The sequence below is a fragment of the Hemicordylus capensis genome, chromosome 6 (genome assembly GCF_027244095.1).
Source record: "Hemicordylus capensis ecotype Gifberg chromosome 6, rHemCap1.1.pri, whole genome shotgun sequence".
Classification (NCBI taxonomy): domain Eukaryota; kingdom Metazoa; phylum Chordata; class Lepidosauria; order Squamata; family Cordylidae; genus Hemicordylus; species Hemicordylus capensis.
Window position 1 is genome coordinate 15,255,130 of NC_069662.1, and position 23,133 is coordinate 15,278,262.

General features: G+C 41.6%; 1 protein-coding gene across 5 annotated transcripts; it reads right to left on the minus strand.

Annotated features, from left to right (window-relative positions):
* Positions 1–23,054, minus strand: LOC128328737 (interferon-induced very large GTPase 1-like). 5 transcript variants are annotated; one of them, XM_053258778.1, is made up of 7 exons: positions 22,927–23,050; positions 16,305–16,458; positions 15,577–15,737; positions 14,110–14,162; positions 12,464–12,932; positions 10,766–10,978; positions 1–4,970 (listed from the first exon to the last, which is right to left on the minus strand). In XM_053258778.1, the coding sequence occupies exons 5-7, from the start codon at positions 12,915–12,917 to the stop codon at positions 262–264; spliced, it is 5,376 nt and encodes a 1,791-aa protein (XP_053114753.1). In that variant the 5' UTR covers positions 12,918–12,932; positions 14,110–14,162; positions 15,577–15,737; positions 16,305–16,458; positions 22,927–23,050; the 3' UTR covers positions 1–261. The 5 variants fall into 5 exon arrangements, with proteins under 5 accessions (XP_053114753.1, XP_053114754.1, XP_053114755.1 ...); XM_053258779.1 differs by lacking the exon at positions 16,305–16,458 and having other exon boundaries at positions 22,927–23,054; XM_053258780.1 differs by lacking the exons at positions 15,577–15,737; positions 16,305–16,458; positions 22,927–23,050 and adding an exon at positions 15,784–15,968.
* Between the last annotated feature and the right edge of the window lie 79 nt (positions 23,055–23,133).

Sequence of the window (23,133 nt, forward strand, 5' to 3'; positions counted from 1 at the left end):
TATTTTTAAATCATTTTTATTGAGGGCCAACTTTTCAAATCTCAAAGTACAACCTTTCCAAAACAATGTCAAGGATGGCATTTTTGCTGCTCAGGTGAAGGGTAACACAGGGACAACATTATGCTTATTCTGCTCAAACAAAGATAAACATTCCAGTATTCATTAAAAGAAGAAAAAATAACTACAAAGCATAGAATACTAAGTAATAAATGTTATGTTTGACAGGCAGGCTTTTGCAAACAATGGAATATCCCATAGAGTCTATTTCACATTGAAAGCCTCTTGGATACTAGCAAGTGCATGTTTCTTGGATAGCTTTCTCCAATCTGCAGGAACAACAGCAGGAAGGGCATTATATTTATCTGCAAACTGCAAATTGAACACTTTGAAAATGAATTTCCAGTAATTTGAGGTCCTGACGCTAGGATCTGGTTGGATATGCCAGTTTGGATAAAACCGACGGTATTCCTTGTAGAAATACCACTGCCAGGAAGTGGTACGGTTCCTAAATTTTTTCCATGAAGCAACATCAGAGGAGCAGATAGAGTAGGTGAGCATTATGGAGACAGAACATGTCATCTGGTTTAAGCCTTGAGGCCTATGAACTGAGGCAAAGTGTATCTTATGGTTACTACCCCCAGCTTCACAGGGGACTTTGCAGAAAGGACATTGCTGTCCACAGCCAAAGACACGCTTGAAGATTTCATCACGGGGACAGACCTGGAGTTTGGAAAGAGTCACTTCTATGTTCTCCTCCATCTTTCTTAAAATCTCTTCCTCCACTTCTGACAGGCAGGTTAGTATGTCACCTGCAAATTGTGCAACATTCGCCATGTTTCTGAAGAGGATGATATCCAAGCCATCCTTGGAAATGACCAGCTCTCCATTTAGCTTTTGGCAGAAATTATCTAGAAAATTGCCAATTGTGCTGGAATATCCTTTGTGTAGGAGACTGAGCAAGGTATCGTTGACTTTCTGCAAAACAGCTGAAAGGACCTCTTTCACCAGATTCTTCAAAGGCTTGCCCTCTCGGTAATGTTTTAACAAGCTTTTCTGGATCCAGGACTGGACAAACCTTTTGTAGTTCAGGATATATTCCACATAGTCATCAAAATTCATCTCCTCCAGCAACTTCTTCTGTACAGCAAACTGGAAGAAGGACCGACTACCATAGTGTATGGATTGTTCACTCCTGAGGAAGTCATCCACTATTATAATGCCAAGCCTCTTATGGAGGTAGTCCAACAGAGCTGGTCTGAGACACCGATGGCAGAAATCCATAGCTCTCTTCTGACATTCATCCTTCTCATAGTAAATAGTCTTGAAGGTGGAGAGATAGTGAGGTTTCAGCTTCTCTAAATGCTGACTAGGGTCATTGTCCATGATGAAATGTTGGTGCATCTGCTCGAACGCAGCAGAAGCTTCTCCAAGGATGTGCAGCTTCAGGTCCATCTCAAAGGAAGCAGTGGTTGGAAGCTGCTTGACACTCACTTCTTGAAGTTTCTCACTGATTTGCTGTAACAATTCCCTGCAAAAGGTTTCATCATAATCTCCTTTACCTTGGACCTTCTTTGTAACATAAGACCTGCATTGGTCCATCAGCGAAATTGCTAGTTCCTCCACCGTCTGCAAATACTCATTCTTAAAATACTCCTTTATACTCTGAAGGACAGACAGTTCTAGGTACTCTTTTTTCATCTGGAAGGAACCACTTTGGTAGTTATGTAGTGACTGGGCTTGCTGTAGCATTTGCATGACCAGACTGCCCCTGTTCTCCAAGTCCTTGTGCAACTGATAATGCATATTTTGAGCAACATCACGCCTGGGTAAGCGATCAAGTGGCAGCTCAGCTATTGTTCTGGCCCACATTTTTTCAAATTCTTCTTCTAATTCTTCTTCCTGCAGTTTTTGTGCTCTCTCTCTGCAGTCTGCTAAGAGACTGTCTACCTTGGTTTTGACAATTTCCATATATTCCACCTGCAGGCGTTCTATCTTGCTTCTGTTCTTCTGAATGAGAAGGAACTCCTCACACTTGGCCAGAACGTAACATTCTAGTTCCATTCGGAGACACGTGGTACTCCTGGCAAAATCCTCTCTGTATTTCTCTATCAGGTGCAGGTTTTCTAGCTTGCTCTCAAAGTAGCCTTGCAGGGAAGAAGCCATCTTCTGCTCCCCTTCATGCAGTTTTTGCTGAGCTTCCACCCGCAGTCTGGCAGACATGTCAGCTCTGAGGTCATCCGACCATTTATTCCGGATCATCATTTCCGCTTGGGATACCCAGAGATGCATCTCCTTGCGGAAATCCCACTCCCACTCAGAATACTTCACACAAAGCTGGTTATAGGCCCCGGCCACAAGACTGTTTCTGAAACTGAAGATGAAGCTTTCGTGTTTCACCGCGTTCCACAGACTCCGCACCCATTCGATAAACTGGGGAATGTCATTGGGAGCCCTGCTGCGGCTACGGTGTTTCATGCATTCAAAGAGGTATCTCTTCAAGTCGCATACACTCTCACTGTACCCAGCATTAATGGGAGCCATGGGTGGGACTCCATGCCACAAGCCAGGGATGTACCAATTGTGTTTCTCTGGATCATAGTCCATAATATCCGAAAAGGACACTTCCCTGCAGAGGTTCTCCATTTTTGCTGCCGCTTTGGTCATTTCATTTAACTCTTCCAGGAGGAGTTTCCTATCTCTCATATTCTGTTCATGGGCAGACACATCACTCACATTCTGATGCACAAATTGGCAGCTGGGTTTGTGCCCCGTCTCCTTCATCCTTAGGAATGCATGGACTACAATTTGCAGGATGTCCTTCATTTCAGTGGCATTCTCCATGGCCAGGTTCACAACAGTTATGTCGCTCAGTCCGATCACCAGGGTGGCCAGTTCATTGTCGTGTTCATAGCTGTCTTCCAGTCGGGCCAGCTCTGGGGCTTTCAAGCCTTCTGTGTCAATCACCAAGACAAAATTGCAACCCAGTTCTTGTTGCAAGTCCTTGGCAACTCTTAGGAGAGTCATGAATGCCCCTCGCGTACATCGGCCACTGCCAACAGCAAACTGTAGTCCAAACATAGTATTGAGAAGGGTGGATTTGCCAGTACTCTGTACACCCAGAACGGACAGAACCTGCATCTTGGATCTGCCTCCTAGTTTAGTGTGGAGCTCAGTCAGAACATCAGAAACCCACCGTAATGGGATGTTGGATGCATCTCCGTCAACCAATTCCATGGGAAACCCTTCCAGCAAAAGCTCAGCAGCTACCCCTGGAAGGAGAACAAATTGCCGCTTTCTCTTTGACATCTTGCCTTCTTGAATCATGGAACACTCTGCCTCATAGAGCTGTCCCATCTCACGCATGAAGTGCTCGACCCCCAGGGAACTAGCAGGGATCAGTTGGTCTAGCTCTCTTAGCCTCTCTGCAGCTTCCTTGGCAGCATGGCATTTCGCCTTATACTCGGCTTGTAGTTTAGAAAGGTTCCCCCTTGCCACATGATCAACACGGTATTTCAGCCATTTCAGGAAGTAGCGCTTCTTCGTTTGGGGCAAGTGGCTCACCGCATTAATAAATTTAAGCATTCCATTAGACAGCTTATATTTGTTCTGCTCCTGTCGTAGCTTCAAGAGCTTCTTCCTTAGCTGAGACTTATAGTCTTCGGGATGGACATCTCTCTGTTCCTTCATTCTACACAATTCCTTCTCTGTCTTCCCAATGTTCTTCCAGAGGTCACCCTGGAGCCTCAGAACATTTCCCTTATAATTCACTACCTCTTTTATTTCTGCAGTTATTGCCATGGTCAACCTGCTTCCAAGACAGCATTCCTCCTCATCCTCATCTACACAGATCCCTAGGAATCTAGACTTCACTGCCATTCCTACCACATCTACTATTCTTAGACGCAAATTCATGATACTTCCCATTGCTAACCGGAGTTTTCTCACCAGTTCTGCATTATTTTGGTTCTTTTCTTTCACTAGCAGCTGTGATTTGTTCATATTCAATACTGGAGCTAGCTTATTAAGGTATTCCAACGTGTTCTTTGATTTCCTGCCTTCACTATTCAAGATAATGCAAAATTTGGATGCTGATCCCTGGAGAGTCAATAGTTTGTTGTATTCTGTTTCACAAAGGCTTTCCACAAGGATGAAAACTGCAGAGGAGATCTCAGTTAAAAAATGAAACTGCATCCAGTGTGACCCAGCATCTCCACGGAGGTTTAACAGAGCAACAGGCTCTGGAAAAAGATCTGAGTTTTCCCTTCCTCCAGGAAAATACCAGGAGATTTCCATCAGCCCATCACTGATCTCTCGAGGAACATTCCCACACTCCATGTCCCGATGCACAAAGAAATCATGGTGCTGCTGAGGGGAACTGAGGACCTCATTGAGAAGCCTGGATTTGGATAAACTGCAGCTTCCCATCCTCACAAAGGAAATAGTCGGCATGGAAATGTGTACCAGGCTCTGCTCTCTGAAGCCCCTACTCTCAGCAAGGGAATGGGGCCTCCATTTTCTCACAATGTCCCTCATGGCCCAGACCATGAGGGTACACTTGGGGGTGTCAAGGGGAGGCAAGATCAAAGGGAGGGCAAACTGACACATGGACATTTTGAGCAAGATCTCCTGCTGAAGGAAGCTATCAGAGCAAAGCAGGATAGCAGAAAGGACATCAAGGGGGTTCACAGAAATTCTAGTGTCTCTTTCATGCAGACAAAACATTTCACTGCCCAAATCACCCTCTTCACCTCCCCATGAGTCTTCCTCAGCCTTGAGCACAAGGTTTGTGTTTCTGGCTGTCCCATTGAGGGCCATCAGGTTTCTCAAGAAGTGCCAAGGTAGGTCTTCCAATGATCGGGGAGCCTCAACCTTTAGACTTTCAGAGTTGATTTCCAGCATTTCTTCCAGTGCGAGCTTCCTGTTTCTTCGCTGATTAAGGCCTAGCTTCATCAAAAAGCTCTGCATTCTCTCTGTAGAAGAAGAAAAGAAGCTGTTATTTCTACAAGATAGTGAAATGGTTGAGGAAAAACTAGGCAAAAATTGTGTGAGGAGGTGGAGAAAGGTTAGGTGGAGGAAAAATTAGCAAGCCCTTTTCAAATATTTATAAAATATGTTAGGGGCGTGGGTAGGGCATTGAAAATCAAGAAGGAATGGGTTTCTACTCAATAATGCAAGAGCTGATCAGTGGGCAGAGCCTCTATTGCTTCATGTGCCACCAGTGCAGATGATTTAAGTGCTTCTCTGCTTCACATCTTGCTTCTCATGTGTGATACTTGATAATCCAGTCTCTTAGTCTTTTCCCACACCAAACCAACACTAAGTGGTGGAAGCAACCACCAAAGTAATGTTTGTTTTCCAAGGTGAAGCCAAGCCTCCCTGTCTGAGTAATAAAGTATGGAGACAGTTGATTAATTTGGGGGGGTTGCTGAGGACCAGATAGATGGAAAACCTACAACGGCTTTTGCAGCTGTTGAAAGATACCCAGACACCAAGCCAAGATCACTGACTTTTGCCTTTTTCAAAACAGAAAGAAAAGAGGAAGAATCTACTTCCTTTTCACTAGTACTTTGCTAGCCATAGAAAAGTGAAAGCCGACACAGCTAGTCAGCTTTACTAGTCACAGAAAAATTAAAACAAAAGTTTTCATATCCGATTATTGTCAAGGCTTCATGTAGAGTGTTTTAAATTAAAGCCAATCTGGCTTTATTTTAACAAGTTATATTGTCTTCAGTGGATGTTTTCCAGCTGAAGCCATATAAAGTTAGGGAGTAATCACAGCAGTGAGGGAAGTGGGAATTTAACCACATTTCTTTCATCTGTTACAGAAACCTGTATCAATGAATGGCATGTCCACCCCACTTACACCTAGGACAAATGTGATTCAGTGGCTAATGGATATGAATCAGATGTCATGACCATACACATCAGCTATATATCTACATATGTCCCCTTCTTCTTTTGTTTCTCCCCCCCCCCATTTATTCTAATTTAGTTCTGTAACAATTTGATCCTAAATTTTTATTACTTGATCCTAAAGTGAGCTCTCTTGCTGAAAAATGAAATTGACATTTAATCAGTTATCACATTATTATTGTGAGTAATCAGTAAAAGAGGATGTGACTTCTTTGCTAATATTTGCTTTGTTTTACATTAATTGTTATAGGTCTATGTTTTAGGATGATGCTTTTCTGTGGAATGTGTGACATCATGGAAGAAGATGCACAAGTTAAAAGAATATATTTTCTCTTCTATAGGGTTATTTCGCCTCCTACTGGTATTGCTCCATATTTTATTAAGTCTTAATTTTTTTTTCCTTTTGGGCCAAACTCCAGAAGAGAAAAAGGTGTAGGAGAAGTGTTGCAGACAAACACATAATTGGTTCTATGTTTTAACACATTTTGGGTTAGATATTTTATTTTAAATGTTCAGTGACCTCATCTGTTCCAACCTCTGATTTATTTATTTTTTGCCAGAAATGTTCCTGTTTTGTCGTATGTTTAGCTGACAGTTGTGACACCTCTAAATTTGTGATCTGAAAGACAAGTGAAGCTGTGCACATCCAACCTACTAAATGCAGTCATAAGCAGTAGAATGACACATGAAAAGACATTGTGTGAATTGGGTGACAAGTGAAAGTTGAAGAGCAACATAACATGTTTTCAATTGTCTTTTGCTGGGACAATTAAAAAAAACCCGGACTTGTCATCTTTTACCAAAATAAGACTTACTGGACTATGACTTGCCAAACTGTGACTTCACCAAATATGACTTTACCAGAATGACCTCTACTGAACTGAACCACTGGACTGAATGAACTGAACTGATCTTTTGCATTAATGATGTTTGGAAGTTGGCCATTTTTCACAGTCCAACTGCAGCAAACTAGTCAATGACCAAGGAAGGTGCCTCCACTGGCCAAATTCAAGCCTCAGCTTCTTAAAACTTAAAGCTTTCTTAAAACTAAGTTTTTGATAAGAATTTCATTTCATCATCATCCATCTCAAGAAAAATGAGATGATGCACCTGCATTCTACCATGGATAGTTTTGCCATTTAAGGCAGCTATACAACTACAATACCTCCCACCATTCTATTTTTCAATGTATCAAACCTACTCCAGTACCATTCACTATGATTCTTAAAGTGTCAACATCACCAGCCAAGTTGATTTTCTATAGGTGTAACAGATTGTGCAAAAAAGGATATGCCCTTCCAAGAGACTCTCTTTATTATTCCTAAGATGACTGCTCTCAATGTCTCTGAGATATTGCGTCAACATTTTTTGTCTACAGGATTCCAACACTGAAACAAGAGAGGAGACGATATAACAGCTTTTGCATTTTCTACCCACTTTGCACAAAACCAGCAAGGTGGTGTGTTTTGGGGTCATGTTTTGGGAGAAACTGGAACAGTGGGAACTGGGATATATTTTTTCCTTTGCGGGACAGTTGTGGCAAGTTGTTTTATCCATTTGAATTTATCTAACATTTATTAACTAACCAATTTATTTCCTTTTTCTTTATAGTGATGGAAACCAGCCACAGTGAATTTATAGTGAAGTAGTTGTGGGCACTTGTTTTGTCTGCAAACACTTTACCTGTATTTACAGTTACCTGATGGTGCCAACCTTGCCCGCTTGGCTGAATGAATAAAAGGATAAATTATTAGTGTGAATTTGATAGATCTTGAGAATGACATTGAGATTCTCTAAACTGAATACATCGAAAACACAAATTATATAAAATTTAAGAACTCAACCCAGGTAATTCATCATGCAGCCAATCTGGTAAGAACAGAAGGCGAAAAGAAGTACATAAAGCATTATTATGTCATATATCAAGTTAATATGCTACATTTGCTCGAACTATTTAACTAGGTGTACCCCTCCTTAATAGGAAATGTGATGATGTGATGTCACTTGCTAATTAAGATTAGCATAGGGGGCTTGCATTTTTCCTACCAAAAACATATACACCATATGTAATCACATTATTTCAATCCTTTTATCACATAAGGGGCTTTTATGCTTATGGAATCAAGAATCCACATCTGCACTTTGGTCCAGATCCACTTCTGAGCTGACAATTTGCAAGTTTGCTTTGCTGGCTCTTTGTAGAGAAAAGGGAAGTTAGTTTGGCTATGGGTCAGTTAGATGAATTTAGATGTGTATGTGTCATTATACAAATCAGGTAGCAGTAAATGTCTTTTGTTTAAAAACAAGGAAAGCCACAAGAACACAGAAGGGGCTTTTTCTGCTGAGCATTGGCCATTAGGTAATGGTCAACTGACTGGTTAAATAATTAGATCCAAATATACAACTATGTAAATCAGCAGTTCATAATTCTTGCACACAAGGCAACACTGATCAATACCTAATCATTCTAAAATGGCATCTTTCTAATAAAAATGAGTGGTATCTTGTAGATAGATATGGCCTATCAAAATTCAACAAGTACTCCAAGTCATCCTTTTGGGAGGGAAGGACATTCCCCTAACAAGGGATTATAAAAGTTTGGGTCACAGATTAGAATTTTTCCTCCGGTCTTTTCCCCCTCATTAAAAAATAAATTAAAAAATGTACCTTTTCCATAGTTTTGAGCTCAACAATGTCTGGCTATACACCTGTTGATTTTTCTCTCAATTTCTCTAGCCAGACCCCTGGCTATAGGTTTTGATTATTATTTTAATTCTTTTTCATTGAATCTGCTCTTTTAAGTTTTCTCTTTTATATTGCTGAGACTGCTTTGCCAAGAATGATTTGTAGTGGTGAGATGCCTACTGAATTCCTTAATATGTTTAAACCTCTTAAGATTTTCTCCTTAAACTATTTCTAGTGTAACTCAAATAAAACATTAGTTTGAGTGTGTGTGTGTGTGTGTGTGTGTGTGTGTGTGTGTGTGTGTGTGTGTTTTCACTTTCTGGGCAGTGGGCAAGCTGCTGGTTAGGGCCCAATAAAATCTAGCTACTGGTGGGAAATTAAGAATCAAAAATTCCAGCAGTAGGGTGTAGTAATTTTTTGGAGGACATTACTACCAATTCCCATTCCTTTGCCATCGATTCCCATTCCTTTGACATTGATTTAAGAACATAGCATAAGAACAGTCCAGCATCCTGTTTCATACAGTGGCCCACCAGATGCCGCTGAAAGCTACAGGCAGGAGTTGAGGGCATGCCCTCTCTCCTGCTGTTACTCCCTGCAACGGGTACTCAGAGGCACCCTGCTTTTGAGGCTGGAGGTGGCCTTTAGCCATTTTTAGATTTTTATATATATATATAAAAGTGTTGGTATTTTAAAAACTTTTTAAAGCTTTTAAAACACCACTGCAAATTTAGCCACTGCAGGCCCAATTGTCAGAACAATGAAAACATAACAACACACTGAAAGAATTGCAATGTTATAAACTATTTTCCATCTCTGGAGGTATCAACCTTGTCAAAAATCATTCATCCCTGCAGATGTACCACCCACCCCAACTGACTCATGTACTAACTGGGGGGTAGGAAATGGTCAGCTCCATAACAAACTGAAAAAAGGGGGAAGGGAAGATCATTCTGATTCATGCATACCACTGTGTGTCTAACATAAAACAATTTCCATTTCTACTTGGCTAGAAATACGTTTGAGATATGAGGGGAAATATCATGGGTGTGGATTTTAATTTTATAAATAGGTCAAATAGCATGCCCAATCTATTTAGGGCATCAGGAAAATTTGTATAGCAATTTATTATTTATTTATTTTTTGGTGGGGGAGGAAAAATGGAAATGGAAAATTTACATGGGAAATATTTCAATAAAATTATCCAGATTTTTTTCAGGAAAATTTCCCAATTCAGTTTAAACACACACACACACACACACACACACACACACCCCACATCTTTGAGATACAATAAGACCAGTCTTCCATTGAGGTTTTCCAGTTCAGAAGCCTCAGGATTACATTCATCACATTTTACATTATCTTCTTCAAGCCAGCTAAGGATAATGACCTGTCTTGAGAATTTCTGTGATGTGGAAACTCATTATGATAATCTAATATAGAACCAGCTGTGGTCTAATGAAGTCTGCATTTTATTCATCTATAGGAATTCCATTATCACTATTTGAATATCATGTGCAACTTGTATTAGTTTTTATGCATGCGGTATCATGTTTAGAGGTAATAATAATAATAATAATAATAATAATTTGATTTGTATACCACCCTTCCAAAATGGCTCAGGGCGGTTTACAATTAAAACAAACCACTAAAACAGTAAAGAGCTAAAACAAATTAAAAAACAATATAACAATTAACAATTTAAAAACATTTTAAAACAACAATTAAACAATTACAATGATTAAAATCCCAAAATCGGGTTTTTAATTTTAAAATAAACCAGATATTAAAACCTCCCAAATTTAGGAAGCTGAGAAAGCTTGGGTGAAAAGATGGGTTTTCAGGTGTTTTTGGAAAATTGCCAGATTTTAGGTAGCCTGTTACACGTATGTTTAGATTGCACCATATTTTATGTTCTGTTTTTTGTTGGTTTATGACAGGTACACTCTGGGATGAAATACTGGATTTCCCTTTCATAACAAACCTGGCATAATTTAACCGCAGACTTCACTGTCTTGCAGCCCATATGCTTGTGTAAAGCCTTTACATATAACAGCAGAAGGAGAGAGTGAGCACACACAGACATGGAATCCCTATTTCTCACAAAGTGAAAATAGTCTTTGATAGGACAGTCAGGGCTGGCCATCCCTGGCTGAGACCATACCTGAATCGATGCTAACAAGGGCTGTTTCAAGTTTTGAACACGGAAGCAAATTTTCTTCCTCATCATCCTCAATCACAATCACAGCATCTTCCATCTCCTCTCTGTTGTTTTCAGGGGACTTGGCAGTCTTCACAACAAGCATTTCAGCTGAAGGAATCTGAACTCCATGATCTCCCACAGGGCTGGTATATTTCTCTCCTTTTGTTGTGGATTCTGTAAGAAAAGTAATCCAGGTTGGGAAAGAGAGAGAAGAGAAACACCTTGGCTTGGCACTTCATAGATTCATATGGGGACAGCGATAATGGTGTTCTAATGTTTTTAAAAGTGTCTCAGTTTTTAAACATGGGAAGCCAGAAATGGGAATATTGGAGCAGACACTATATTCAGTTGATATGAACATAAGAGCCCTAATGGATTAGAACATGGGCCTGCATAGTCAGAGTATTGGACTATGCCCCGGTCTATTGGGCACCAGTCAGATGCCCCCAGGAAGTCCCGAAGGAGGACTGCTGGAAATCAAGTAGAATCACAAGTGTCCAAAAGCTCAGGCAAACAGAGTTGCTTCAGTCTCTCTCACGGCTTGGTTTCTCAACTGAGCAGTACAGGGCATCAAGACTGCTGGGAAGTTATTTCTCCCCATGCATGAGGGCATGCGTTTTATGCGGCAGGGAATGAAAGGCTGTGTATATATATTCAAATGTACTCATCTGTTCCAAAACTGACCCCTAGAACTGAGCAAAAAACAATCCATGTTGAGTTCATGATTAAAATTAAGACCTCATTTTTCATCATGTTTGCACACCAATTCTTTTGCGAGACCCTGCCAAGTGGCCTTAAATCCCCACACTAGGGATAACATTGCAATGAAAGAGTAGCAAGAGTAGTAGTAATTACATTCTGTGTAGCTGACCAAGTGAAGCAAGGTCCTTGGTAAGTATCACTTGTCTATTTGACCTTTTCTGCTTGTCTGAGTACATTCATTTATAATACCATACCCACTTTGAAAAACTTGAAGAACTAGGGAAATGTACTTTCATGACAATTCTTTGCTTGAAGTTTGAATACCTGCTTGACAGTTCCCCCACACTTGGTTTTAAAGGGAACAGGGAGAAAATTTGCCAAATGCAGGATAGTATCATACCCAATTTGAAGATGGGGTTAGCAGAGTGAAAGTTGGTGTGTACACGGAGGACACAGTTTTGTGAGGCCTGTTGAATAATGTGCTTTACTAGTTATAAGGGGGACACACTTCAATATAGCAGAGACAAAATATGGGGCAGAGTCATCGCTCAATGGCAGAGCACATGCTTTGGATATAGAACAAGGCTGCACAACTTCAGTCCTCTTGCAGACGTTGGACTACAACTCCCATCATGCCTCACCACTGGTCACTGTGACTGGGGATCAGGGGAGTTGTAGTCCAAAACCAGCTGGTGGGCTGAAGTTGTGAAGCCCTGAAGTAGAAGATCCAAGATTCAATCCCTGGCATCTCCACTTGAAACAGTATCTGGTGGTGCTAGGGAAGGTCTGACATGGACCCTGGAGAGAGGCCATCAATCATAGCGTGCAATACTGGGCTAGATTGACCAGTGGTCCTACTCAGGTCCATACATTCATATTCCAGAGGGAGTCAATACTTGATCTGCTATCAGCTTTTATCATAGTCAGCAACCAAAGCGACAACCCCATTTTTCTCACCTCTCACTGTCGTCTCCCCTCTGTTGGATCTTGCACGTTTCCTCTCTTGCACTTCTGAAGGAGGACTCACATGCTTTGCCCCACATTTAATGGGGGTCTGGAGAGATGAGGAGCGATGAAGCACTAGGGTGTCATCACTCTGAGAGGTAAGCTGCATCCCTTGCAATGTCTCCATCTCCTCTTCTTCCTCTTTCTTAATCATAACAAGGGGAACACAAACTCCAGCACACATATGCTTGCTGCTGCTCACCCCTGGGTCAAGAGGATAAGATCCATCAAGCTGGAAGGCCTCACTATGCCTGGGAATGAATTGTTCTGATATCACCATCTGCTCTCTCTCAACCTTCACCTTCACAACAGAGGGTGCAGGAGCCACCTGGAAGGGTTCTCCCCCAGCCACAGGAGCTGTCCAGGGCAGGCTGGTTGGTGGGGAAGCCTTTTGGACTTTAGGCATCTTCAGTTATTGACTCTGTGAAACAGACAAAATTGCAACAACAAAGTCCTATTTTAGCCAAAGCAAATCCAAAGCATTTAGGCAATCAAGTGTTGGTTGCTTTTGTGACCAAATGTGGTCATGTTGTGCTGGTTTGTATGTGTGCATAAGGAAATAGCACTTCATGCCAATAGTCCTTACACTGATTTTCACCTTTGTCTGTGGGCAAGGCCACAAAATATGCATGGTGGCCACAGATGTAGCTATAGTCCACTCATATCTTGCAGACATCAGTGGAACATGCTAGTACTTTGTTGGCATATAATTAGATGTTCTTGGTGACCACACTTAATAAACTACCATATACCACCTAAAGATACAGGATGGGAATCTGAGAAGATACTGAGGCCATTCACACAATCAACAAGTCCTAGTAAGAACTAATCTGCCTACTTTACTTTCAGTATCCCTAGAACTGAACTAAATTTGGTCCTAATCGGGTGTGTAGTTCAAATTTTAGTCCATTTGCACCTCAAAAGGTCATGCATCCGCCATCTTGAATTGGGGTGGATGATATCATATTCCCATCCCACATATTTCTTTCCTAACCCCTCTGTCTCTAAAGCACCCAGCACAGGTCACAATCACACTCAACCACCTTGCATTTGTGTGGGCCAGTGGCCACACCCAGGACAGACTATAGAGGATTTAGGGGCCCCCGGGGGTGTGGCGGCCCTGGAATTCAGCCCTGAAGTCCAGGGGTAAGAGAGCCTCTGCAGGCTGCATTAAAGCACAGCTCTAATACCTATCTCCTGAAGTCTGCCTAGAAGCCATACAGCAGAGGGTGGCACTGGTTACCACTTTCCTGTTCTACTTCAGACAGAGGCATTTGGCTGCTATATGAGACAGAACATCTGGGTCTGACCCAGAAATGCAGTTCTTACATCCTCAGCTATTAGGCATTTGTTGATGCTCCTCTGTTGCAGTGCCTGTAAATATTTTAATTATATTTACTTTATATATATATATTAACCTTGTTTTAAGTTTTAAATTGTTTTAATGTTTAAGTTTTGTTTTTATTGTAAACCGCCCAGAGTCATAAGTTTTGGGTGGTATAGAAATTTGGTAAATAAGTAAAATAATTGTGAGACAGCCCCTTAGGTCAGGGATTCTCCAACTTGGGCCCCAGAAGTGTATATGAGTTTTCACTTGCCTTTGTTTTTGTTGGTCACAGTTGTTCAGGCAGGAGCCCGGAGAGACCCTGTTCTGGTTTAAATTAAAAAAATAATAATTGTCTTAATAATAATAATAATAATAATAGTAATAAACTAAATGGAATTATCTATTACACTATCATCTTAAACTGTGTCTGTGGAATTATCCCCTTGAGCACGTAAAATAAAATAAAAAGGAACCCACTTTCAAAATATCAAGTTGCTCTATAGTACAATGAAAACTTTGGACAGCAGTTCTCAATCAGGTAAATCCCCTTCTTCCTAAAGTAGGCACAGCTGAGACACTTAAGAGACTCTGAACAGCCACCTGACCAAAAGAAAGGAAAACTCTTCTGCATGACCCTTCATGACCACACCCCAAACAATGGAGTGAGTGGATGTAGTTCTGTAAAAGAAGTGGTCTGCAACCTATATGGAGGGGGTGACCTACCAATTTGTTCTCTATTACATCAATCTTTCAACCCTTCATATGCAGGAAGGATCCACCTTTAATCCCAACTGCCACATGGGATTCAGCTCAGTTTTTTAAAACGGTATTATCCTATCCTTGTTTCAATTGAGACCAGATGCAAAGGAGGGCAGAGCTCCTGAGGAAATGTCTGGAGGTACAGTTTGACATGCAGATAATTAAAACTGTACCTGCCAAAATATTGCTACAGGTTTGCCTTCAAGGTATGCCTGATCAAGAGCTGAGATTTGGAGGGAAATTAAAGTGAATGATCCCTAGTGGTTGTTCACAGACGTCTCTTTATGCGAGGGTGAGGGTGAGTTATTAGAATAGCTCTGTATCTACAGAGCATCTCTGGAATGTTTGAAATGTAGGAAATTATCAGACCAAATTAAATGGAGGAGCTGATATAAAGGTATGTATGTATGTGTAGAAGTGTGTGAAGAAACCACTATTTTTGGCACAGAGAGCGAGAGTGAAAGCTAGAGGCATTTCATAGGGTGCTTCCCTCAAGGGCCCTGATGTCAGGTAGTAAATCATCATCAACGACTTTATTCGGTCTCTGACCAGCAACACAAATACATAACAGCAGCACAAAACAATACAACCATAAATTCCAGTTTAGTAATCTTATATCTTAGCTACAGAGGATACCGGGAAGTAAATCTGCCTCAAAGGAGTGCATAAGCTCCTGCATTCTACTTGCATATTTCTAAATATAAATGTTAGAAAAAGTGCCATAAGCATTTTCTTTCTCTCATCCAGAGGAAACCAGTGTCCAAGCAGTGCGCCCCCCCCCAATTTCTCACCCCGGGGAAGACTTTTAAAGATAACCGTCATCCTGTGGGTCGTCTGGTCATCCTCCCTTTCTCAAAATAAAAGCAGGCACAGAAAATAAGGGCAGTGCCACTGATAACGTGACCCACCATAAGACAGGGCATGACCCACTTTAGGTCCCAACTTACTTAGGTTCCAGTTTACCAATACTCTGTTATACCTGTCTTTCTACCAAACTCTGTTCAGGTAGAGATATCTGGAGATTTCCCTCTCATACAATTGCAATCGTATTGGTTTCAGCAGCTCTTTCTTATTCACTCAGCTCTTCCTCAACATTTTTTAGCTTGTAGAAACCAATCAAGGAGGGTGGGAGAGGCAGGCCTAAGAGACAGAAAAAGGCACGAGTCTGTGGAAAACTCAGTTTTACCCAGCCTTTACAGATCACGATGCTGCTGGCTAATCTGCTGGGTGAGGGGGAGAAATGACAGGCGAAGTGAAGGAAAGAGATACATTGTTGGAGCAGTAAGTCATTGTGGGGTGGAGCTTGTGGAAGGCACTTGTCTGAGGTAAATTTTGAACATCTCCATATGTGCAAATCTGATGCCTCGAAAGGGGGTGAATTTGGATTGGACGGTGAGGGGGGACAAACAACTGTCTGGACTAATCAGAAGCTGGATCCAGGAGCCTGCCCTCCAATTAGTCGGGAGTCTCCAGGGCACAATTTCTCCAGCATTGTGTGTGTGTGTGTGTTTTAATTTGCAGGGGGTGTCAGATGAGATCTGAGATGAGGTGTCCGGTGAGATACACTGAAGGCACCATAATGAAAATAAAAATGGTCTAATTACTCCTTCAAACACGAAACATTCACCAGCATTCTTCTAACCTCACTTTCTGTGAGAACTGTGAAAAATAGCATGTGGCTCTCTGCTTGCCAACGGGCAACCTTACCGAGTTATACACAGGAGATTTTACCACCTCAGGGCCCGAGGGGATTGGGTCAGAGCTCTGAGCATTTCTCATTTGCACCCGAGACAAAAGTCCAACAGAAGTAGCATTTCCAGCACGGAGATACGGAAATGGGGAAATCCTGTTGGATTCATGCCTATTAAGATGTAAAAAGCACATTATTTTCCTGAAAAAGTTAAAATAGTAACTTTCTTTGTTTAATCCCCTACAGAGACTGGATGAAATATTTCTTTGGAAATTTAAACACACACACACACACACACACAGAGAGAGGCACACACAAACTGCAATTAAAGGCAACTCTTGGAACTATTTTCAGCATCTCTCTCTCTCTTTGTATCATTTCATGTTGTCTACTTATTAACAATCATTTATTAATTTTTACATGTATATTCAACTCTTCCTCCAAGGAACCCAGAGCTGTGTACATATTTATGTTTATCCTCACAACACCGCTGTGAGGTAGGTTATGCTGAGAGAGAAGTTACTTACTGGCCCAAAGTCAACCAGCTTCGTGGCTGAATGGTGATTTGAACTCAGGTCTCCCGACTCCTAGTCCAGGGGTTCCCAATTTGTGGTACTCCAGATGTTGCTGAACTCCCATCATCCCCAACTATAATTGATTGTGGCTGTGGATGATGGGAGTTGTAGTTCAGCAGCATCCAGAGCACCAAGTTGGGAACCCTTATCCTAGTCCAACACTCTCTCTAACCACTACACCACACTGGCTCTGATTACATGATTTACCTATAATCTCACGTTTAGATCTTTTTAGTCAGGAAAATATTGGAAGGGAAGGATAAAAATATATATCCTTCCCTGAGTTTTTCCACAACTGAAAAATCTGAAAAATTGTGAAAAAATCTGAGGTTTTTTACAATTGTAGGAATGGTTGGATTAAGACTGAGAGAGGTTTTTGCTCAAAGGCCATACATATGCATACAGTCAGCACCTAAGTCTTACAATAACATTTAAAATTATTTCCTAAAGGAGGAATTCCGCCCTGGCCCCTAAATTAACCGCCCTGAGCCATTATTGGAAGGGCAGTATAGAAATCAAATAAACTAAGAATAATAATAACAATAATAACAATAACAACAATATTAATACATCAGAAAGATTTTTGTATCATTTCCTTATATGTTTCCTATTAGTGCTTATTTTGGCTAAATTTAAACTTTTCTGGAAGAGAGACTGAAAATATCATGAACTGGTATCTTTAGTCTCTGAAAACTGACTATATATATATATATATTTTACATGGTACAAAGGCTCACTGATTCCAAATGGCATTTCTGTAACTTTAGGACTGCACTGCAGCCTGATCCTAAGTAGGTTTACTCAGAAGTAAGTCCCACTGAGTTCAATGGGACTTATTCTATTTATTTATTTGTTTGTCAACTTTGTACACCACCCCAAACTTTCATCTCTGGGTGGTTAATAACAACATGAAACAAGTTAACACATACACAAAAATCTTAAAACAATTTAGGAAATCTAAAAATTAAAAACAGATTATTATTATTATTATTTTAAGATGAAAAATCTTGGGTGAAGAGGTAGGTTTTCAAGTGCTTTAAAAAATTGTCAGAGATGGGGAGGATTGTATTTCAGTGGGGAATGCATTCTAGTCTCGGGGCAGCAACCAAGAAGGCCCGTCCCCATGTGGCCACCAGCCAAGCTGGCGGCAACTGGAGACGGACCTCTCCAGATGACCTCAGTGGGCGGTGGGACTCATAAGGAAGACGCCGTTCTCTTATATAGCCAGGGTCTAAGCCATTTAGGGCTTTATAGGTTATAATCAGCACTTTGTATTTTGCCTGGAAACCTACTGGCAGCCAATGTAGTTCTATCAACAAAGAAGTGATGTGGTGGTTTCTCTGAGATGACCCAGAGACAAACCTGCTGCATTCTGTACCAACTGGAGTTTCTGGACTACATACAAAGGCAGCCCCACATAGACCACATTGAAGAAGTCAAGTCTGGAGGTTACCAACATATATACCACTGTTTTGAGGTCATTCATCTCAAGAAACGGGTGTAGCTGGCGTATCAGCCGAAGCTGATAGAAAGCCCCTCTGGCCACCGCTTCAACCTGAGATACCAGGGAGAGGTGTGGATCCAGAAGCACTCCTTGTTCCTTTTGTGGAAGTGTGACCCCATCTAGAACAGGAAGATCAAAACTGTCTCTGGAGTTCTGATCCTGCACAATAAGTACCTCCATCTTATCTGGATTCAATCTCAGTTTATTCTCCCTCATCCAGCCCATTACTGCTTACAGGCAGGCATTTAGGGAAGTTATGCCATCTCCTAATGACGACGACAAGGAGAAGTATATCTGGGTGTCATCAGCATACTAACACCCCACACATTCTCAAGTAAGTGTGCAATCACAGCCTCCTACTATTTCAGACTTTCCCCCTAATGTACTTTTCCTCTAGAAAACTCTCAAATACAATTTTTAATGGGGGGAGAGGAACAAATTGAAAGTTTTATTTTTCCCCCTCTGTTCATTAAAAAAGGGATGAGTGCTTGGGTGTGGTGCCACAAATCTCTGTTGTTTTTGATGCAAGAGGTGAACAGGCCTGGCCTCTGGAAAGATTATTGAATTCCAATTTGTGAGAGGTTAATTGCACACACACAAACAAACAAACACACTTTGCTGCTGCTGCATCTGATTGATGCTAGGAAAGCAAAAAGGAATTGGTTCCTCTAATAATTTGGCCAAGCTCTCACTCCCTCCCATCTTAATGACAGACAACTGTGGGCTGTGGAATTTTAAAATGTCATTTGTTTGGGGTGCCAGCACCACTTAAGGCAACCCAAAACTGGATCTGAGTCAGAGATAACTACGGGCATAGATCTATGCATTTGCAGGTTCAGTCCTGAAACATGCAAATTAGAATACTAGAGTGCCTCTCAGTATTTACAGAGCAAGGGAATTTCATGTCAATCAGTGAGGCCAAAGCAAGCTTTTATACTTATATATCCAGGCCACCTAATGGCACAGTGGGGAAACGACTTGATTAGCCAGCTAGAGGTTGCCGGTTCAAAATCCCCCTGGTACCTATATTGGACAGCAGCGATAATGGAAGATGCTGAAAGGCATGATCTCGTACTGCGTGGAAGATGGCAATGGTAAACCCTTCCTATATTCTACCAAAGACAACCACAGTGCTCTATGGTTGCCAGGAGTCGACACCGACTCAATGGCACACTTTATTCCTTTATATCTAGTAAAGAGCTTGCAGCTTCCTCCAGGGGGCGTCTGTGACTGTAGGCTTCATGTAGCTCAATGAGGTTGCATTGCCCGTTGTTTCCAATGGGAGAGTTTTTTCCAAGAAAGTAGTGCCTTTTTCTGATGTATTGGATTGTTTTTGGTGGTATAAATTGATATGTCGTGATGCAATGTGCGTATTAACTCCTCAACTCAACAAAAACTACCCTTTATTGCACAAAAAATAAATAAAAGTTGGTATACATAAATAAAATGGTTCTGTGCAACACACCATCATCAGTTAAACAAACAAACAAACGAGCACATATAAAGACCTCCTCTGTTTCCCAGCTATAAAATTGCTTAGACCAGGGGCGGAGCCACCATTGTGCGAATGGGTTCAAAGAAGCCGAGCTGTGCCTTGCGCCCCTGCCCCGCCCCCTGCATCAGACATCAAACACAAGGGGCAGGGTTTTGCTCAGAAATGTGGCATGCACCAATTTCCAAGTAAATTCCCGGCCAGCGCCACAGTCGCAGTGTGGCCAGGAGCGGTTCTCCCTGCTTGAAAAGGCAGGGAGATGCGTTCCTAGCCAGGCTGGGAAGCCAGTGCTGAGCTAAGCAACTCGAAAATGGAGCCGAGCAAAACCCCACCTGCTGCGTCTGACATCAGACGCAGGGGGTGAGATGGGGGGCCGCGGGGGCAGGCGGACATGAGCCGCCATTGGCCTCCCTACTTGCCTAGATTTGTTAACACTCTGTTTTGTGTCTGGCAGAGAGATAATGGAGCGGGGGGGGGGGGGGGAGAGAAGGGGAATCACCTAATTTTTCTCAGAGGTTAATAAACCTTATAGCATCAGCCAGTGCCTCCCAAGCATTAATGTCAGGTCTCAAACTTGCTTACTTACTTACTTACTTACTTACTTTATTTATTTATTCGATTTCTATACAGCCCTTCCAAAAATGGTTCAGGGCGGTTTACACAGAAAAATAATAAATACATAGGATGGATCCCTGTCCCCAAAGGGCTCACAATCTAAAAAGAAACATAAGACAGACACCAGCAACAGTCACTGGAGGTACTGTGCTGGGGGTGGATAGGACCAGTTACTCTCCCCCTGCTAAATAAAGAGAATCACCACGTTAAAAAGTGCCTCTTTGCCAAGTTAGCAGGGGTAGATAAATATAAATAAAGAATGCTTCCTTTATTTTCCTTTTCTGTAAATTCCTTTCAATCCCCAAAATAGATATTTCAGTAGGCACTATTTTGCCTTCATGCTTTTTCCTCATATGCAATGACCAGGATTTTGTTCTCTGTGCACAATGCCTCATTGTGAGCCAGCGTGGTGTAGTGGTTAGAGTGCTGGACTAGGACCGGGGAGACCCGATTTCAAATCCCTATTCAGTCATGAAACTAGCTGGGTGACTCTGGGCCAGTCACTTCTCTCTCAGCCTAACCTACTTCACAGGGTTGTTGTGAAAGAGAAACCCAAGTATGTAGTACACCACTCTGGGCTCCTTGGAGGAAGAGCAGGATATAAATGTAATAATAATAATAATAATAATCTGCTGGATGTTCTTTATCTCTTTCAGTGGTCTACCGGATTCTCCAATATAGAATAAAGTTCAACCTGAACATTGAATTTTATATATTTCACCTTTCTTTCCACAATTTCCTTCCCCCTGTCCACAGATTTCACTATCTTGTACATCACATCTCCTGTTCTACAATCTGGAGTTAGCTAACAGTTGTTTTAGTGTCATTTGGTGGTCTGTGCACGGCAAAGTCTGGAACCCACCTATGGAAATGGCATGTCTCTATCGTGGTTTGTCTGGAAGTTTGTCAGTGGGTGAGTGAGTGAGGCCAAAGCAGCTATATTGATCTAATCTATCTAAATTTTCTTTGTCAGGTATGTTTCTAGCTGCAGCACAATGTGTGACAAAAAGACTGTATGTAATCCAATGATTTGTATAGTATTGTAGTTGCAGTTGCAGTAGTTTTTTTGTATTAATATTTTGGCTGTGATTGGATTTCTCTCAGGACTGCTTCAGAAGTACTGTATTTACCAGAATCCAAGACTAAGCCCCCCAACTTCTATTATTTATTAATTTAATTTATTATTTATTTATTTACACAGACAGGTGTTATTGACTGGTTTGTTTTATCCAGACATCGAATCCTTCCCAAGGACCTGGGATGGCTGAATTTTATTGTCAATGTTGTTGCTGTTGTTATAGATATCGTTGCAGAATATATAGGCTGTTCCCAGTAAAGCTGCTTTTTGTAATTGGCTGATGGTGATTTCTGTGGCCCCTATGGTGTTGAGGTGCTCTTCAAGGTCTTTTGGAACTGCACCCAGGGCGCCAATTACCACTGGGATTACTTTGGTCTTTTTCTGCCACAGCCTTTCAATTTCAGTTTGTAGATCTTTGTATTTTGTTATTTTTTCTATTTCTTTTTCTTCTATTCTGCTATCCCCTGGTATTGCTATTATTAATTATTATTATTATCATCATCATCATCATCAGCAGCAGCAGCAGCAGCAGCAGCAGCAGCAGAGCCCCTGGTGGCGCAGTGGTAAAACTGCCGCCCTGTAACCAGAAGGTTACAAGTTCGATCCTGACCAGGGGCTCAAGGTTGACTCATCCTTCCGAGGTCGGTAAAATGAGTACCCAGAATGTTGGGGGCAATATGCTAAATCATTGTAAACCTCTTAGAGAGCTCCGGCTATAGAGCGGTATATAAATGTAAGTGCTATTGCTATCATCATCATCATCATCATCCCCTGGTATTGCAATAATAATAATAATTCAATTTCTGTACCGCCCTTCCAAAAATGGCTCAGGGCAGTTTACACAGAGAAACAACAAACAAATAAGACGGAACCCTGTCCCAAATGGGCTCACAATCTAAAAAAAAAGTTGCTGGTATCTATCTATCTAATAAGATAGACACCAGCAACAGTTGCTGGGGGTGGACAGGGCCAGTTACTCTCCCCCTGCTAAATAAAGAGAATCACCACATTAAAAAGGTGCCTCTTTGCCAAGTTAGAAGGAGTTTATGTTAGAAATGGTGGGATCGTCTTAAATTCAGAATCCTCTTACTTTTGGCTCAGTGTAGGTATAGCCTGTATTTAACCTTTTTTTTAAAAAAGGGGGTCATTTTAAATTCAGAGTTGCCTTATATTTGGGTAAATACAGGCATATTTAGCAATTAGGACCAGCCTGTGTATGACGTAGCTTTGTGATGCACACATCAGAGACATAAACAGTAAAAAAGAAAAGAAAACCACGACAGTTAGGAAGGAGGTCCCCCACCCCGCCGGGCTTTATGGACATTCAACAGGACCACTACCATGTGTAACAGTAAGTCCCTCTATTCAGGATCACCTCTCATCATCTTTAGAGACCTCGCCCCAGTTTCACTCTTAACTGGACTGCACTTCCCAGGAAGCACTGCAGCAAACTTTAGCTTCCTCCCTGATTTCCACCGTGACGCTCCCATCCGCAAAACGTTTTAGTAGTTTAAGCCCATTCTTGCCCCCCCAAAGACTACACTTCCCATACAACATTGCTCCTGTGCCGCGCGTCCCTCTG

Excerpts from the sequence above, each read along its gene's own strand:
- LOC128328737 (XM_053258779.1), bottom strand. The coding sequence starts at position 12,917 with ATGCCTAAAGTCCAAAAGGCTTCCCCACCAACCAGCCTGCCCTGGACA. Across the intron at positions 10,979-12,463 it reads AGGGGAGACGACAGTGAGAG|AATCCACAACAAAAGGAGAG; the intron begins GTGAGAAAAATG and ends CTTTTCTTACAG. Across the intron at positions 4,971-10,765 it reads CCTTGTTAGCATCGATTCAG|AGAGAATGCAGAGCTTTTTG; the intron begins GTATGGTCTCAG and ends CTTCTTCTACAG.